This window comes from Podarcis erhardii (genome assembly GCF_964252035.2).
Source record: "Podarcis erhardii genome assembly, chromosome: 8".
Lineage (NCBI taxonomy): Eukaryota > Metazoa > Chordata > Lepidosauria > Squamata > Lacertidae > Podarcis > Podarcis erhardii.
The window spans coordinates 86,109,382-86,128,386 of record NC_138499.1 but is presented as its reverse complement, the minus strand read 5'-3'; the positions used below and the strand labels follow the sequence as shown (position 1 = coordinate 86,128,386).

The 19,005-nt window shown below is 43.7% G+C and overlaps 1 protein-coding gene across 8 annotated transcripts in view; it reads left to right on the top strand.

Moving 5' to 3' along the window:
- The window catches only part of ENOX1 (ecto-NOX disulfide-thiol exchanger 1), a 309,881-nt gene that overhangs the window by 191,130 nt on the left and 99,746 nt on the right, over window positions 1–19,005 (top strand). For all 8 annotated transcript variants that reach the window (XM_081872748.1, XM_081872745.1, XM_081872749.1 and 5 more), the window contains 2 exons: window positions 17,072–17,245; window positions 18,362–18,568. In XM_081872748.1, the coding sequence (XP_081728874.1) occupies window positions 17,072–17,245; window positions 18,362–18,568 (381 nt within the window). The remainder of the gene's footprint in view (window positions 1–17,071; window positions 17,246–18,361; window positions 18,569–19,005) is intronic.

Below are 19,005 nucleotides of genomic sequence, written 5' to 3'. Positions count from 1 at the left end.
ATGCCATGCCCCTCCCCATTGCTGGCATTCCCCATGATGCACATGCAAGGTCTGTAAGCAGGTTCGCTTTGTGTTTGCTTGAGCAGAAGTAGACCAGCTTTACCTGCTGAGGTTGATTTGAGCACATCATTGGATAACGTAAGTGTTAAGTTGTGGGTGAACATATCAGACGACACAGCGATTCTTCAAACAGCTCTTGTTTATTCAGAGGCCAGAACAGAACTGATCTGAAGGGTTCAGCCAGCCTGCTTATATAAAACTCCAGTACAACGTAACTGTAACAACTTTCTGTAAGTATCCAATCACTGAACGTCACTTTCGATCCCTTATTTGCATATGTGGACCTGAACTATCTACAGTATCCCCCTGCTGGCCCAGGGTGAGAACTTCAGTACATAACAGTAAGGCCAAGGAGAAGAAGGCAAAGAAGAAACTTCTTTGTTGTGCCCACAGGTCTTCTCCAGAGAGGTCTGCTGTAGCCCAACACTATGGGTCTTTTGGAGATATATTAAGATGGTTTTGTTGCGAAGCTATTTTAATAATTTGTGTAGAAAAGCAGGTGCTGACAAGTGTTTTTCGATAGCAATTCATACATCCATGAGGAAAGTCTTCTAACCCAACAGCAGCTGAAACCCAATTTGGATTATATCAACCACTCTCCCAAATCTGTCCTAGTGAAAACTGCTGAGACGTCGTTGCTCCTAGATTATCCACATGGTTTCCTGCTTGTTTTTTGCTTGAAAATGGCTTTTTAAAATAAGCAAAAATCCTTATATACTTGCAACAAATGGCGCACACATGCTCCGCTGGCACGAAATCATCAAATCCTTTTAACTCTAATGATGTTACCCTTGTTTCCTGTACTTCTAATTCTGTTTCAGCAATGTCATCTGAGTTTTTGTTTGGCCTTCCACTCATTTGTATACATTATGTGAGGAACAAAGGGAACCCTCCAAAGCATTTTTATTTCACTTGTAATCCTTTTACAGTTGGGAAATGGCTATCCTTTGTTTGCTTCTTCTTGGAGTGCAGATCCACTCTACAGAGCTGAGGAGAACATGTGTTTTTGGGTGTCACAGTATTCAAAGCATAACTTGGTTTGGTTTTTCACAATCAAAAGAACTGGTTTTTAAAGAAGCATGTGCTGGCTCTTTAACCTCTTCCCAAGATGGAAGAAACTAACTTGCTATTTATACAAATATGAAGTTTAAAGCCACAAAAGAGCAAACAGATGCTCTGATTTAATAGCAGCCAGGAGGCACTCTAGCAATGCTCAAGGGTTTTGCTATGTCTCTTGGGGGGGGGGGGTTCCTTACTGTTATCTTGGAAGCAGCAGAGCCCATCTGCCACAGCACAACAAACAGCGTTTGAACCCTTTTCTCTCTTTCGAAAAGAGCCTGTTACGTGTCTCTGCTGTTTAAGTAACGAAAGAGAAGTCAGTTGGGCGGTTCTAGCTAGAATCTTCATTGTAAAGCTTTTTGTCACTCTTGCAGAGACCCTGGTGGCCAAGCCGTTTGCTCCAGGATTCCCTCAAACTACTACACTACCCTCTGTTCACCCCTCACCCCTGTGGCAAGAGGAGTACATTTACTCAGCTCATTGGTTGCTAAGTGCAGAAAATAGAATCAAATTATGAGCTCTGTACTAAAAAAGACATTTGCTGGGTGTGCGTGTCTGTCTGTGCTTTCTCTCAGTTCCACTTCAAAGACTCGAGTGCTGAAGGAAGCACAGTCTGTTAAGACGCTGATGTTACCTGTGTGAAACTTTGCTCAGAAATTTTATTATTTATTTACTTACGAATGAATGAATGAATGATAGCAGGGACGTAGAAGTCCTGTTCTAGGAATAGGGGAACTTATTATTTTCGCCTCTGTGGAAATAGAATTCTTGGCTGCATTATTTATTAATGTTAATATTATTATTTATTAAATTACTGTACACCCATCCTTCCTCCAAGGATCACAGTGCGGATAACAATAGAAGAACACAAAAATATATAAAGTAGTAATAAACAAAAACAACAACATCCCGGGAACTTCCGGGGAGGAAGACGGTGGATTAATCATTGACCGCTGACACTTCTGTCAGCAGAAATAATTACGCAGTGATCAGAAGCAATCAAGGCATAAATCTTGATTGTCAAAGCTCCCTTTTGAGATAAGTGGGGCATCATGGATTCACCTCTTATGCTCAGAAGAAGACATTCATCAGGATATAGTATAATGGCCAATAGGACTGGAGTATATGGAATTGGGTGTGAAGATATAACAAATAATTATGGACTACAACACTGTTGGGATTTGTTGGAACCCTTGTAGAGAAATTCATAATACGGGGTCAGATAAGAACTATGATTGACATGTAAAGATAATAAAAAATGAAGAGCTTCTTTTGGACTTTTTTTGGGAGGAAGGTAGATGCGAGAGGACTGGGAATGAAGATTGAAAAACCTTCGTCTAGCAGATGGAGAAAGAGCTGGACAATAGTATAGCCAGATGTTATCTTGGAGTCCATATTCTGAACATTTTGAATAATTGTTACATACATAATTGGCAGACAGAGAACTGGCAGCCCTTCTTATTTCTTTTTCATTAATTCCTTTTCAATCTTCCTTTTCTATGATTTTCCTTTATACTTATATTTTGTTTTGTAAATTGAAGTTCTCTATCTTGGAATAAGGAAGATAACATGTTCGTATGTTCGTAGCAAAAGGAAGAACAAAGAAACAGTGGGATCACTCAGAGGAGAAGATGGTGAAATGCAAACAGGGGACACAGAAAGGGCTGAACTCTTCAATGCCTTCTTTGCCTCAGTCTTCTCCGATAAAGAAAACAATGCCCGACCTGAAGAATTTGGAGCAAATGATTCAGCAGAGGAAACACAGCCCAGAATAACTAAGGAGATAGTACAAGAATACTTGGCTAGTTTAGATGTATTCAAGTCTCCAGGGCCAGATGAACTGCATCCAAGAGTATTAAAAGAACTGGCAGATGTGATCTCAGAACCACTGGCAGTCATCTTCGAGAATTCCTGGAGAACAGGCGAAGTCCCGGCAGACTGGAGGAGGGCAAATGTTGTCCCTATTTTCAAAAAGGGGAAAAGAGAGGACCCAAATAATTACCGCCCAGTCAGTCTGACATCAATACCAGGGAAGATTCTGGAGCAGATCATTAAGCAAACAGTCTGTGAGCACCTAGAAAGGAATGCTGTGATCACCAATAGTCAGCATGGATTTCTGAAAAATAAGTCATGTCAGACTAACCTGATCTCGTTTTTTGACAAAATTACAAGCCTGGTAGATGAAGGGAACGCAGTGGATGTAGCCTACCTTGATTTCAGCAAGGCATTTGACAAGGTGCCCCATGATATTCTTGTAAAGAAGCTGGTAAAATGTGGTCTTGACTATGCTACCACTCAGTGGATTTGTAACTGGCTGACTGACCGAACCCAAAGGGTGCTCATCAATGGTTCCTCTTCATCCTGGAGAAGAGTGACTAGTGGGGTGCCACAGGGTTCTGTCTTGGGCCCGGTCTTATTCAACATCTTTATCAACGACTTGGATGATGGACTCAAGGGCATCCTGATCAAATTTGCAGATGACACCAAACTGGGAGGGGTGGCTAACACCCCAGAGGACAGGATCACACTTCAAAACGACCTTGACAGATTAGAGAACTGGGCCAAAACAAACAAGATGAATTTTAATAGGGAGAAATGTAAAGTATTGCACTTGGGCAAAAAAAATGAGAGGCACAAATACAAGATGGGTGACACCTGGCTTGAGAGCAGTACATGTGAAAAGGATCTAGGAGTCTTGGTTGACCACAAACTTGACATGAGCCAACAGTGTGATGCGGCAGCTAAAAAAGCCAATGCAATTCTGGGCTGCATCAATAGGAGTATTGCATCTAGATCAAGGGAAGTAATAGTGCCACTGTATTCTGCTCTGGTCAGACCTCACCTGGAGTACTGTGTCCAGTTCTGGGCACCACAGTTCAAGAAGGACACTGACAAACTGGAACGTGTCCAGAGGAGGGCAACCAAAATGGTCAAAGGCCTGGAAACGATGCCTTATGAAGAACGGCTAAGGGAGCTGGGCATGTTTAGCCTGGAGAAGAGGAGGTTAAGGGGTGATATGATAGCCATGTTCAAATATATAAAAGGATGTCACATAGAGGAAGGAGAAAGGTTGTTTTCTGCTGCTCCAGAGAAGCGGACACAGAGCAATGGTTCCAAACTACAAGAAAGAAAATTCCACCTAAACATTAGGAAGAACTTCCTGACAGTAAGAGCTGTTCGACAGTGGAATTTGCTGCCAAGGAGTGTGGTGGAGTCTCCTTCTTTGGAGGTCTTTAAGCAGAGGCTTGACAACCATATGTCAGGAGTGCTCTGATGGTGTTTCCTGCTTGGCAGGGGGTTGGACTCGATGGCCCTTGTGGTCTCTTCCAACTCTATGATTCTATGATTCTATGATTCTAACACCCATCGTCAACAGTTTTATGCTCCCATTGTGACTTTAACTCATATGTGAGGTTTCTAATTGTTAACCCTTTAGGACATTAAGGAAATAAGAGAGCAGGCTAAAAATTGTACGCTCTAGTGGAGAGCAGATTTTGCAGATTTTGTCATTGTGATTATTTTTCACAATACTTGGGTTCATCATCTTACTGACATATACTTTAAGTCTTTTACATGCAGAATTCAGGAAAGTGTCATGATGAACCTCAGGCAGTATTTTGGAGAAAATACTGCTCACCAGCTTGGTGGAATATATGTAGTTTTAAGTGTTTCAAATAATGAAACACTTCAGTCACACTTCTGTTTCAGTTTCACACCTTCATATACGCTTTATTTTATTCCTATTCTTGCTTTCAAACTACCCTTTTCTTTTCTTTTTATAATTGTGCTAATAAGATGCATGTAGATCAGCTTAGTTTTGATTACCATAAATTCGAAATGGCAACCATTTTTCCATTTATTGTGAACACAAAAAATTGGAAACTCTTAAAATGTAACAAATCCTTAGGTAAAAATGTAGGTAAAGGTACCCCTGCCCATACGGGCCAGTCGTGTCCGACTCTAGGGTTGTGTGCTCATCTCGCTCTAGAGGCCGGGGGCCAGCGCCGTGCAAAGACACTTCTGGGTCACGTGGCCAGCGTGACGAAGCTGCAGCTGGCGAGCCAGCACCAGCGCAGCACACAGAAACGCCGTTTACCTTCCCGCTATAAAGCGGTCCCTGTTTATCTACTTGCACTTAAGAGTGCTTTTGAACTGCTAGGTGGGCAGGAGCTGGGACTGAATGACGGGAGCTCACCCCGCCGCGGGGATTTGAACCGCCAACCATACGATCGGCAAGTCCTAGGCACTGAGGTTTTACCCACAGCGCCACCCGCGTCCCATAGGTAAAAATGTAATACGTTTATATGTATATGTATATTTATATGTATATATGTAACAGTGGTATTAAATTGATGAAATGTTGAAACCCTACCCCTCTGAAAACCCAAAACAGTGATTCCTTATACGGGCACAATTCACGTTAAATATATATTGGTCAACTTCCAGAACATAGATTGCCACAGGGAGCAAACCTACACCTACAGAGGCCTTCCCTGGTACCTGTGGGGTCCTGTGTCTCCCCACCCCACCCCTGGTCAAATTAGGCTCAAAAGAAGCCCCCTTCAAGTCTTATTGTGGGGGGGGGCGACAATTTCAGGAGGAGGTCACAGCTGGGGAGGGTGAGTTCTTTGAAAATGTCCCTGTGCTTCAATTAGGCTTCAAAGAAACCTTCTGTTGGTTATATTACAGTGTAGATTTCAGATGTCACAGCCCAAAATGGCCCCCACTGCAATTAAACTTGAAAGAAGCCAAGGTCTACTCTTGACTACAGCTCAGGGTCATAGCTGTCAACCGTCCCTTATTTGGTGGGGAAACTCCCTTATCCCAGCGCTGTGTCCTGCTGCTGTCCCTTATTGATGAGGTCCCTTAAATTTCCCGGGTTTCAAAGGAAGCAGCTCCTCTCCCTCCCTCCCTGCCGGCCAGGGAGGAGGGAGGCTCCAACTGTGTTGCTTGGCTGCGTTGCTCACCCAATAAGGAGTCTAAGAACGACTGGGGAGTGGAGCTTGCATGCCTTGCACCGATCAAATCAGCCGCGTTGCCTGGGGACTTGCCTTTGCTCAGCGCTTCCCAGCGGAGAGGTGACAGTGGTTTTCCTTGCTGCATCCCCTTTGCCGGGTTGCTGCGCTGTGGGAACCACCCCTTGAGGCTTTGTTTGGCTGCTGGCTGGGCTTTCTGCCTTTGGCTTGGAGGAGCTCAGAAGTTGAACATACCTGTGATTGGAAAATCCCTTATTTTGGCTGCTGATCCCTTATATTCGAGGCTGCTGGTCCCTTATTTTCAAATCTGTAAGTTGACAGCTATGCTCAGGGTTAGAGAGGAGAGCGTTTCACCATGCCAAGTCAAGTCCAGGGCGGAACAAAGCAGCTGTGATCCTGCACATTAATGATCTTACTTCCAATGTATGGTCCAACTCTGTTAGAAAGGGTTGCAACATTTCATTCTCTAGCCAGCTTTTGGCCTGTCTGGTTAAAAAGCTGAAAGTCAGTAGATACTGTTTACTTATCATGCTGTGTATAGATCGGGTCTTCTTCTTTGTTTAGGGATTAATTTTGCTGTTTAAATTTGTATTTTATTGATATAATTTTTTATTAAATATTTCAAAGATTTCTGTCCTGTCTGCCTATAAATATGCTAATTATCCATTCTGAGCCACTTAGAGCATCTGGGAAATAAGTCTTTAATATTTTAAATGCAAATAAAGACTTACTGAAGCATTTTTTTATTATTACAAATAAATTAAAAAGGCATCCTTATTCAACAAGACAAATATGACAATACTCGTAAGTGACACAAATACATTTTTCTTTAAAAGAATTGTCTGCCAAATGAAACCTTCTGTGACATAATTTGGTTTAATCTTTTTATATATATAAAAATGGTATTAGTAATTGTATTATAAATTGGTATTGTTATAATGAGGCTACTATTGGATTGTAATTGAAAACTAATAAAAATTATTATTAAGATTTTTTTTTAAAAAAAAAAACCGCCCCATTAAAGTGGCTAATAGTTTTTTGTTGCTCATAAAATCAGCACGTTATTGAAATCACTGTCAAAGTAAATCATATATAAAAGTTTCAGAACCAACAGGATGACAAATAATTTTTAATATCAAATTATTATGCGTTGTAGTCCTGGAGGATGATGATGTAAGACAAGTAGGGAGGTTACCAAAATGAAAGAAAAGAGGAACATTCTAACAGCAGTTTTGTACATCGAAGAAATAATCAAGTGGAAGATGTATCAACGTGCTGCAGTCCAATCAGGATGAATGCTCATTGATGTATAACCTCCCCACAAAAACGATCAGAATTAATGCTCAATAAAGACTTAATATAATTTAACCTCCATGTATACTTTGAGTGAGCAAATCAGTATCACTGCTCAATAAATAGGTTGTCTGGAGGAGCCCGAAGTCTGGATTTAGCAGTTACTGACAGAGAGCTAAACATACCGTATTTTTTGCTTTATAAGACTCACTTTTTCCCTCCTAAAAAGTAAGGGGAAATGTGTGTGCGTCTTATGGAGTGAATGCAGGCTGCGCAGCTATCCCAGAAGCCAGAACAGCAAGAGGGATTGCTGCTTTCACTGCGCAGCTATCTCTCTTGCTGTTCTGTCTTCTGAGATTCAGAATATTTTTTTTCTTGTTTTCCTCCTCCAAAAACTAGGCGCGTCTTGTGGACTGGTGCGTCTTATAGAGCAAAAAATACGGTATTTTAAACCTAGCATCACAGCTGTGTTCTTCAAAATAGGCTGTTCTGTTTTAAAGGTAAAAGATTTTCCTTCTGTGAATAATGAATAATGAAACCATTTGTTGTTGGAACATCTAACTGCTGCATTTTAAAGAGGTGATTTTTCTGCTGTATGGCTTACTTTTAAATCCCATTGCAGAACCTAAAAACGAACTTCGAGTGAGCCATTTCTCATTTTTATAGATATTTATCAGTTTTTCTATATCTATGCAAATAAAAAAAAAATCTTTTGTGTGTGAACAATGTAGAATATGTACATTCCCAGGCCAAGTTTGTTAAGGTGGTGAAGTAACTTCTTTCTTCTGTGAGTCCTTCCTTGCCTACACAAGTGTCCTCTCCTCCTTGCTGGCCTTAATCTCTGTGTTCTCACTCCCCCCTCTTCAGCCATTACAAATGCCTCACTTTGCTTGTGAGCTGGCCAGTGTTGGCTGAAGTCCTTCCAGTTGGAGATTTGGTCCATTGTCAACACCAGTTTGGAAGATGAAGAGGAAGCTGAGGTGGCAACTGAGTCTTGATTGTGTGTTCCTTGTGTTGAATGCTAGCGATGGTTTGGGGATTCTCCTGGTACGCTTTCTAAATGAGCCTGGAGAGGTGGTCTTGAGTCTAGGATTTGGGGTTTCCAGATTCACTGCTGTGAAATTGCTACATCCATGTGTTTTCCATGTGCCTTCTCTGGCAGCCATTGATTAGGCCCAACACATAAAAGATCATGTGTGGAATTCATGTTTCTGCCCTTCTGAAGTCATTCAAGTGAATGGTGTGGTTGTTTCCTGCAGAAGCAAAGAGCTCATTTGCTTGGTGCATGTAGAAGATTTTCCTTAAATTAAGTTCCAGTGCCATACTTTGTGTACCACTAAGGCAGCATATCTAAGAGCTGCAATGTATCACCTAGAGATACCACCTGGGCAGGTTTATAAGCTTCATCAACTGGCTTAACACATACCTTCCAAGTGTCCCTATTTTCCAGGGACAGTCCTGGATTTGATAATGCTATCCCAGCTTCTAATTTTATCCTGGAATGTCCCTGTTTCCTTTGCCAGTGCTGCCACCACAAAGCTCAGGGAAGAGGATGAGTCGGTGTCATGGTCCGGTTCACAGGTGATCGAAGTCCCAGCAGGGGACGTCAGGACTGGGGGCAAGATGGCGGGGTGGGAGCAGGAATGAGGGTCCAGAAGCCAGGAGTCAGGAAGCCAAGAGTCCGAGGGTCAGAGAGCCAGGAGTCACGAAGTCAGGGGTCCGAGGATCAAGAAGCAAGAAGTCAAGAAGCCGAGGTTCAAGGATCAGGAAGCAAGAAGCCAAACATAGCAAGGCAGGAAGCATGTTGCTGTGGCAAAGAGCCGAAGGGAAATGCTGACCTTATATCCCTTCCCAGCTCTTGCCACCAGGTGCTGTGAGTTACCATTCGGCCTCACCTGTGAGGCCGCACCTTGCCTCTTCAGAACAAACTTAGGAAGACCCCAGTCCTGCAAAGTTCTATTGGTCACAGGGGCTGGCTCCTGCAACACACACCTGACAGTCGGTGCTTGTTCTGAGCTGCAGCAGTGGCAGTTGCAAGGGAGCAGGTGCCTCTCCATGGCCGTTGCTGCCAGCCTCTTGGGAGCCAGTGTGGTGTAGTGGTTAAGAGCGGTAGACACGTAATCTGGGAACCAGGTGTTATGTACTGAAGTTCTCACCCTGGGCCAGCAGGGGGATATTGTAAATAGTTATGCAAATGAAGGATCGAAAGTGATGTTCAGTGATTGGATAGTTTTAGAAAGTTGTTACAGTCACGTGGTACTGGAGCTCAATATAAGCAAGCTGACTGAGCCCTTCAGTTCAGTTCTGTCCTTGCCTGTGAATAAACAAGAGCTGTTTGAAGAATCACTGTGTCGTCCGATATGTTCACCCACAACTTAACACCGGGTTCGTGTCCCCGCTCCTCCACATGCAGCTGCTGGGTGACCTTGGGCTAGTCACACTTCTCTGAAGTCTCTCAGCCCCACTCAGCTTACAGAGTGTTTGTTGTGGGGGAGGAAGGGAAAGGAGAATGTTAGCCGCTTTGAGACTCCTTCGGGTAGTGATAAAACGGGATATCAAATCCAAACTCTTCTCTTCTTCCCTTGGGCAGCTCATAGTGGCTGCTGGAGAACGGACGAGAAGGAGAGGCTGCCGTCGCTGAGGCCCAGTCCCATGTGACGTGCCAGTTTTGAGGGGCAGGCAGAGGGCAGGACCTTGTATCCACATCTAATCACTGCTTCTGGAATCTGGCCTTTGGACTAGACTGCTTACCCTCCAGTTCATCTGCTCCTCTTTCTGGAACCTCCTCTTTCTGGAACCTTCTTTCTGGAAGCTCCTCTTTCTGGAACCTGAACTTTTCTCTTGTCTTTTACTGTGCTGCTTGCCTCTGACTCAGCTGCTCATTTGCTTTCACCTCTGAAACCTTGACACTTGCCTTTCTGGGACTACACTACTCTGACTCTGGCTTGTTCCCATCTGACATTGGGTCTCTGGTCTTGGAGTACTCGCCTCTGGCAGAGCATGGCATATTGTGGTGCAGATGTGAGTCTAAAGCTGGTTTTCTAGCCTGCCTCTGTGCATAGATATCTCGTGCTGGATTGAGTTGAAAGGCTGGCTGTAGCCAAGGAGATGGGAGAAGGGTGTGTTTTTTTTAGATGATTGTGTTGGATGCCGAGAGATGAAGCTTGGGAGAACCAGCTCTGCCAGGAATTGCTGCCTCTCACTCATTGTCAACTTTTAAAAGAATAAGCAGATATGTACCGTATTTTCGCTCTATAAGACGCACCAGACCACAAGACACACCCAGTTTTCGGAGGAGGAAAACAAGAAAAAAATAATAATCTGAATCTCAGAAGCCAGAACAGCAAGAGGGATCGCTGCGCAGTGAAAGCAGCAATCCCTCTTGCTGTTCTGGCTTCTGGGATAGCTGTGCAGCCTGCATTCGCTCCATAAGACGCACACACATTTCCCCTTACTTTTTAGGAGGGAAAAAGTGAGTCTTATAGAGCAAAAAATACGGTATATAATTTCACATTGCAGCAGAATTTCTCAGCCGAGGCTGGTTCTGAAGAGATTGCTCACCACTTCCCACTTCTTGAAAAAGATGAAACAAAGCCTGAATCATGTTGCTGTGGAATATCTGCTTGATCTATTAAAAGCACCCCCTCCGCCTGCAAATAATTGGGGAGAAGTAATCTAGAATTTTACCTCAACTCAAAAACTTTAAATTGATGCAGGTTTTCCAAACTCTCAAGAAACACCAAATTAAATGTCTTCGCATCAAGAAAGAGTAACAGTTGCTAAAGAAAACAATTTACCATCTGGAAGCCGAGTCGGTTTCCTTTGTGTGTTATTTTCAAATAGAACATCCAGAGACAAAAATGTATTGTCAGTACCAGCAAGGCTGAGAATTTCACCATATGTTAACGTCTCACTCAAAGGAAAAGGAAGCAGCTCTCATTATTTTGCTGCTTACTCAAGATGCATTTTTAAAAATTATTGATGGAGAAAGGCAAACATGGGAAAAGAATTAAGAAAAGATGTGGAACTTATAATTAGACCAAACAGCAGATAGAATCAAAACTTGCTCATTCCGAATTTGCTCCAAGTGTGCCCAATTCTACAAATTGGTCTCCAAACTGGTGCCTTCCAGATGTTTTGCTTCAATTCCCTCAACATGGCCAATTGCCAGGGGTGATGGCAGTTGCAGTCCAAAATCAAAGCTGGGTGGCACCTGTCTGAGGATGGCTAGACTAGAAGGTATTCTGTTTCCTTGATCAGCTGGCATTCATGGGACCATAGCAGGAGTTTAGGTCCTAGGCAGCTGGGTGCTCCATAATAAGCCACAGACCAAAGCAAACTACATATTTTTCGCTCTATAGGACGCACTGGACCATAGGACGCACCTTGTTTTAGAGGAGGAGAACAAGAAAAAAAAATCTCCCCCTCTCTGCTCACCGCCCCTTCAGCGAAGCAGCAGGAGAAATGGAGCCCCTTCCATTTCGCCTCCCGCTTGGTCGAAGGCTCTCCCTCTCTGCTGAAGCCAGGAGAGTCTTGCTCTCCTGGCTTCAGCGAAAGGAACCTGAAGCCTCTGGAGCGCAGTGGGAACTCACGCTGTGCTTCGAAGGCTTCAGGCAGCTATCCCTGAAGCCTGGAGAGCAAGAGGGGTCGGTGAGCACTGACCTCTCTCGCACTCCAGGCTTCAGCGAAAGCAACGCAAAGCCAAGGAGCACGGAGGGAGCGCTCCCTCTGCACTTCAGAGGCTTCGCATTGCTATCATTGAAGCCAAGGAGCCTGTATTCACTCCATAGGACACACACACATTTCACCTTAATTTTTGGAGGGGAAAAAGTGTGTCCTATAGAGCGAAAAAATATGGTATATGCACGGGGGAAGCAGTGAAAATTAGGCTTAGTGCTTAATGCTGGCTGCATTGTCACCTGTTGACAATGGCGACTTTTTTACTTGGGTTCAGATAACAGGTGTGCCATACAGTTCAGACAAAACTAAACAGTTGTGAACCCCATCAATTTCAAAGGGAGAGATTAGCATTTGCCGAAATCTCCCACAATTCAGTAGGGCAAGAAAAGTGCTTGCTTTGGCTGCATTGCGCCCTATGTGAGCGGTGTGTCACTTAAGAAAAGTGGACTTGTGAATATCTGCTTGTGTTAATGGAAATAAAAAGTATGTACACTGAGTCCTTTCAAGTATAACGGGGTCCTTGTTACTATTTTGCTTAGAAGACTCACTTTTCAATGGAGAAGGTCATGTTTCATTTTTAAACCTGAATGAGGTTTGTGGCATCAAGGAAGGTTCATAAACAAAGAATCATAGCATTGGCTCAGCCAGAGATCTCCCGGATCCTAACTTGCTTATTTTGGCTGATCTCATGTTAGGGTTGTGCCCCCCCCCTTTTGTAAACAACAACCTTAGGTTTTAAAATATGAATGTACAAGTATAAATGCTCGCTTCCAAAATGTATTCTAAGGCTTTTCAGAGATACTACATTATAGGCAAGAACACTGTCATGTGGTTTCAGGACAAGGCATAGTTTTTATTTTCAATCTTGTTATTTATTAGTTCAGCCACAACTCCCAGGCTGCCAAACCCTGGATTTTTCATGTTACCATTAAATATTGCTGCATTGTGATCTGAAAGCTTTTGGGAATGCCCAAACAACTCGCCATTGCCTCTGAATAATTGATGGTATCAAATTGCTGCAAAGTGTTGCCAGCAGAAGGATCCGAAAGGATTGTTTCTTAAGAAACAAGCAAGTTTCATTTTTCTAACTCCCCCCCAACAAAGAAAGGGCTCATGAAATTGCCTTTATAGTATTCAAAAATATCTGCTGTTTTATGTTTCATCGTCGTATAATTTTTGCTGCTGTAGAGCAGACATCTGCATCACCTTTGTAATGTTGGGGGGGGGAGAGGAGGGAGGGAGGGAGGGAGGGAGGGAGGGAGGGAGAGGGGGGTGTAGGAATGACTTTCATGCAGTAAAAAGCACCACCCACCCTACTTCTCATCAGTCTCCCTGGCGGTCATGACCAAGGTTGTCTCAGGTGTGGTGTTGGGGGTTTTGTGGTTTGGGCCACTTCAACATCCACACTGAGGATTCTTCAGGTCCTGCTCGGGTTTACATTGCCTCCTCAAATGATCATTGATTTAAAGCATGGATAGGCAAACTAAGGCCTGAGGGCCAGATCCGGCCCAACCGCCTTCTAAATCTGGCTCGTGGATGGTCCGGGAATCACTGTGTTTTTACATGCGTAGAATGTGTCCTTTTATTTAAAATGCATCTCTGGGTTATTTGTGGGGCATAGAAATTCATTCATTTTTTCCCCTTTCAAAATACAGTCCAGCCCCCAACAAGGTCTGAGGAACAGTGGACTGGCCCCCTGCTGAAAAAGTTTGCTGACCCCTGGTCTAATGCATAGAGCAGAGCTTTCCAGACTTTTCACGTTGGTGACACACTTTTTATACATGTATCATTTTGCAACATTCAGTTTTGCATCATTCTGCAACACAGTTAATTCAGTTTTACTAGCAAACTGGAGGTTAAACTAACCCCTTTCCAGCCCTGGGAGTTGTGTTTGACACACTAACGTGTCGTGACACATGGTTTGGAAAGCTCTGGCATAGAGCAAGTCATGCCCTTGATTTTGTCTTCACTCCGGGGGGTGGGGGGTGGTCCTGGAAATTGGAGGGTGGGTTAATATCACCCCATTGTCATGGTCAGACCACTTCCTGGTGAGGTTTGGCCTTTCAGCAATGATTCTCAACCTGCAGGATTTGGGAACCAGATTAATAATAATAATAATAATAATAATAATAATAATAATAATAATTTATTTATTTATACCTTGCCTATCTGGCTGGGTTTCCCCAGTCACTCTGGGTGGCTTCCAACAAAATATTAAAATACAATGGTCTGTTACACATTAAAAACTTCCCTAAACAGGGCTGCCTTCAGATGTCTTCTAAAAGTCTGGCAGTTGTTTTTCTCTTTGACATCTGGTGGGAGGGCGTTCCACAGGGCGGGTGCCACTACCGAGAAGGCCCTCTGCCTGGTTCCCTGTAACTTGGCTTTTTGCAGCGAGGGAACCGCCAGAAGGCCAGATAGAATGGTCCACCTTTGGAGACTGATGGAGTCCTGACTGCTCTGGGCAATTCTAAAATGGATAGAGCAGGTGATCCTGTTGAGGCCTTTGTTTCACTACGGAATGGTGAGACCCATAGAGCCCTTGACACGACTGCACACTCTCTGTTGCTGTGGAGTCATTTTGCCCCTTGGTTTCATGAGGAGCTGCGGTAGATGAGATGGACTTTAATTTCTATTTTTTGAAAAAATTAATAAAATATTTAAAATCAAGGCATAGATCTCACTTAGGAACTGATTGATCACATCTTCAGAGTTGTGGCACTGAGGACAGTGAAGAGATCCTCCATTGCACACTTGGGGAACTATCCTGCAGAGTTGTTCTGTGTTATCTGGGGGCTGGTTTCTCCCAACCAGATGGCTAAACACTTTGCAGATAAAGCTTCGCAGATGCCGCTGTTCTAACAGTGCCAGCCGAGGTGTCTTAACGCAATGTCAAGCCCATTGTTGTCGGATTAGTTCCAGTTCATACACCCTTAGGATGTGGACAGGATATTTTCAGCAATGTATCCAACCACATGGGATGCGGGTGGCGCTGTGGGTTAAACCACTGAGCCTAGGACTTGTCAATCAGAAGGTCGGCGGTTTGAATCCCCACGATGGGGTGAGCTCCCGTTGCTCAGTCCCTGCTCCTGCCAACAATGCAGTTCGAAAGCACGTCAAAGTGCAAGTAGATAAATAGGTACCGCTCCGGCGGGAAGGTAAACGGCGTTTCCATGCGCTGCTCTGGTTCGCCAGAAGCGGCTTAGTCATGCTGGCCACATGACCTGGAAGCTGTACACCGGCTCCCTCGGCCAATAAAGCGAGATGAGCGCCACAACCCCAGAGTCGGCCATGACTGGACCTAATGTTCAGGGGTCCCATTACCTTTTTATCCAACCACATGCTCATTAGATTTTTATCCTTCCTGGCTTATTAAAGCTGGCCTAGATGGTGTGAATGGGTCAGAAGAATGGTAAATGGATACTTGCAATGATGGAGTGATACCCATTGTTATTAAAGAGGGTGGTAAAAACCTACTCTAGACACCCAGTGAAGTGTAAGAACAACAGACTGGTCACCAACACTCCTTTTTTGGCAAAGGTGGTAGAGAGGGTAGTCATAGGGTGAGCAGCCTCTGGGACCTCATGACCAGGACATGTCAACAGGGCTGTTTTCAAGGGTTTGGTGGAGGAGACTGTGTCTTTTGGATCAAGGCTGGTTTCTTATCTTTTTTTTATTTTTTTTATTCAAAATTATAACAAGACATATTATCCAAAAACATATCATCCTTGTTCCCCCTCCCCCCATTTTTTCTCCCTCCTCCCTCCCACACAAAACCCACCCACCCTCACCCCACCCCCCGACTTCCCTCAGTTCCAGTCTTCGGTTTCTCTAAGAATGCTGTTTTCTGCATGTTACAAAGTTGTATAGATCCTCAAACTATTTAGCTGATTATTATCAATAAAAAGTTTGTGAATGTTTATTCAAAACCTGCCAAGGAGTCCAGTTCGCTTTGTTGCGTCTTCAGATACTTTGTGAAGGGTTCCCATTCATTCTTAAAGTCACATTTATCCTTGTCCTGTAGCTTATATGTCAGTTTTGCCAGTTCTGCATAGTCCATCAATTTTTCTTGCCATAATTCTTTAGTTGGGGTTTCTTCAGTCTTCCATCCTTGTGCTACCAGAACTCTCGCGGCCGTTGTCGCATGCATGAAGATGTTTTTCAACTTTTTGGGCAGGTCTTTCCCTACAATCCCTAATAAAAATGCAAGGCTGGTTGCTTATCTGAGCTGTTTGCGTGAGGTGGGAAAGCATATAGATCACTTGCTTGCTTTTGTGACTTTTAAACTCTTGCTAGGGAGTTAGCACCATGCAGCTGCAGACCTCAGAACACTCTGAGGTGGGTTTGGAAGGTACAGTGTACAGATTCTTGCCATTCCCCAGAGGGGGCAGAGACGAGTGGCGGCGGTAGGTGACTCCCTATTGAGCGAGACAGAGGCACCAGTGTGCCGAGGAAACAAGATGTCCCGGGAGGTGCGCCATCTTCCAGGTGCAAAGATTCATGATGTGACAGAGAAGATGCCAAGTCTTATACACAACCCCTTCCTTCTGATTCATGTGGGTACAAGCGATACTGACAGAGATTATCCATCTAAACTTTTAATTAAAGCAGACTTACAGTGCAGGAAACGGTTTAGCTGGACGTTTTCCCACATAGGCACCAGTGAAATGAATTTAGCCTGTACAAGAGTAGCGCCGTTTTTTTACACAGCCGTCAAGAATTTCACAGAACCGTGACCATTAATTGTACTATCCAGTACTATCCTAAATTTATATACTCTTTTCGTCTTCCTGCATATTTGGGTTTTCTTCCCCCCCCCCCCAGCCTCTGCCTCAGTGCTTGGCTGAAACGCCGAAGGGGGTTAATGTAAGGTTTAGGTTTTGGGTGCATGTGAGCAAACAATGATTTCTTAACAATAAATCTAAAGCGAGATGATCTCCGCAAGAAGGCCAAAAGTCATTTCAAAGGTGCTAAAGCAAATATTTTATTTTCTACGTTTGCAGATTCAATTTGTGTACGAGGCTTTGATCCAAACATCAACATGGTCACCGGAATAACTCCAGTTAACCCCATGTTGTCAAGTATGGGATTAGTAGCCCAGCCGCCACCAGCGGAGGTGCCTGTCATCAAAGAAATAATTCACTGCAAAAGCTGTACGCTCTTCCCTCCAAATCCAAGTAAGTGTGCTTCGTTAATTTAATTAATGCTCCAAATCATTAGTCCAGTTCAGGCTGTCCTAATCGGTTTTTACCTAGGCTAACAATGGCAATTTAGTTATCCCTTCACTTAGCGTTTCCACAGGGAAAAAGACTTCACAATTTGGATAACATGAGGTAAATTTCCTTCCTTCCTTCCTTCCTTCCTTCCTTCCTTCCTTCCTTCCTTCCTTCCTCCCCTTAGCACAGCTCTGATATATTAGCATCCCACAACATAGGGAGCTTTCACTTTATACAGTGGTACCTCGGGTTAAGTACTTAATTCGTTCCAGGGGTCCGTTCTTAACCTGAAACTGTTCTTAACCTGAAGCACCACTTTAGCTAATGGAGCCTCCCACTGCCACCACGCCGTCCAGAACACGATTTCTGCTCTCATCCTGAAGCAAAGTTCTTAACCCGAGGTACTATTTCTGGGTTAGTGGAGTCTGTAACCTGAAGCGTATGTAACCCGAGGTACCACTGTACCTTGGTCTATGTAGCTCAGGGCTGCCAGCATCTCTCCAGGGCTTCACAAACAAGGGGACTCTCCCAGTCCTACCTGGAGATTGAAGCTGGCTTCTTATTCCACACACCAAGCAGATGTTCTGCCACTGAGCTGAAACTTCTCTGCAGGTCCAATATTTGCCCCAGTCCCTGTCTAGGGGATCCTTCCTCGCTTGTTGCTGCAGCCACGGGTTTAGTCTTCAACCCCTTTTAGTAGACTCTCCCCCCCCACCTCGCCAGGTTTTTTTTTTGTGATAGGACTTTTATGTGATAGGTTTTGTGTCATTTTGATTTATTTATTTTTTACCTTTTGTTCATTGTGATGATCTTCACCTGAACAAAAAATGCTTTGATTAATTGGGAGCTGATAAAGCAAACAGCACTGAGCACATAATTCCCGTCTTAATGGCAGAAATCTGTGGTGTCAGCTGATTAATATTTTAATACCCAAATAACTTCTGTGAGGACTTGATATGATTAGATGCCTTTCTGATTATTCAATGTTAAACTTTTATTTAAGCAATTTATTTTATGTCTGAAATGAATTATGGGGCTGAATAGGAAAGCAAGTGAGAACTTCAATTTTTCTCTTAGATCTTCCGCCACCTTCAACAAGAGAGAGGCCACCTGGATGTAAAACCGTGTTTGTTGGAGGATTACCAGAAAACGCTACTGAGGAGATTATTCAGGAAGTCTTTGAGCAGTGCGGTGACATCACAGCAATTCGGAAAAGCAAGAAGAATTTTTGTCATATCCGTTTTGCTGAAGAGTTCATGGTCGATAAAGCCATTTACCTTTCTGGTATTTGTCACATCCTTTAATGGGTTTTCTTTGCGGCTTCTCACTTGCATTTTGCCATCTTGATTTGCTGTTATGTTCTTTAACCTTTACCGGAGCAAGTGTTTGCAAAGCTCAGGAGTTTGGGACAGAAACTGCAAGGGCACAGTCACAATTCCTTGATCCCTAATGTATGGTATTCCTCTTAATTCCAGGTGTGAAGGGGGCTGTTTCACAGGATTCTGTGAGCACAGTGTTGTGATGTGAGGTTTGTGATTTCAGCTCTCTTGACATAATATGCTGGAGACAGTTCTCTAGTAACACTTCTTTATTAAAGCAACAAGACTGAGACCTGAGGAGGGGAGAGCTACATTTATAGGGACAGGGAACTAGCTAGAAAGGATACATTTTGGAGGGAACAATATCAGGCAATCACAGTCCTGCCTTTTGGAGGAAACCAA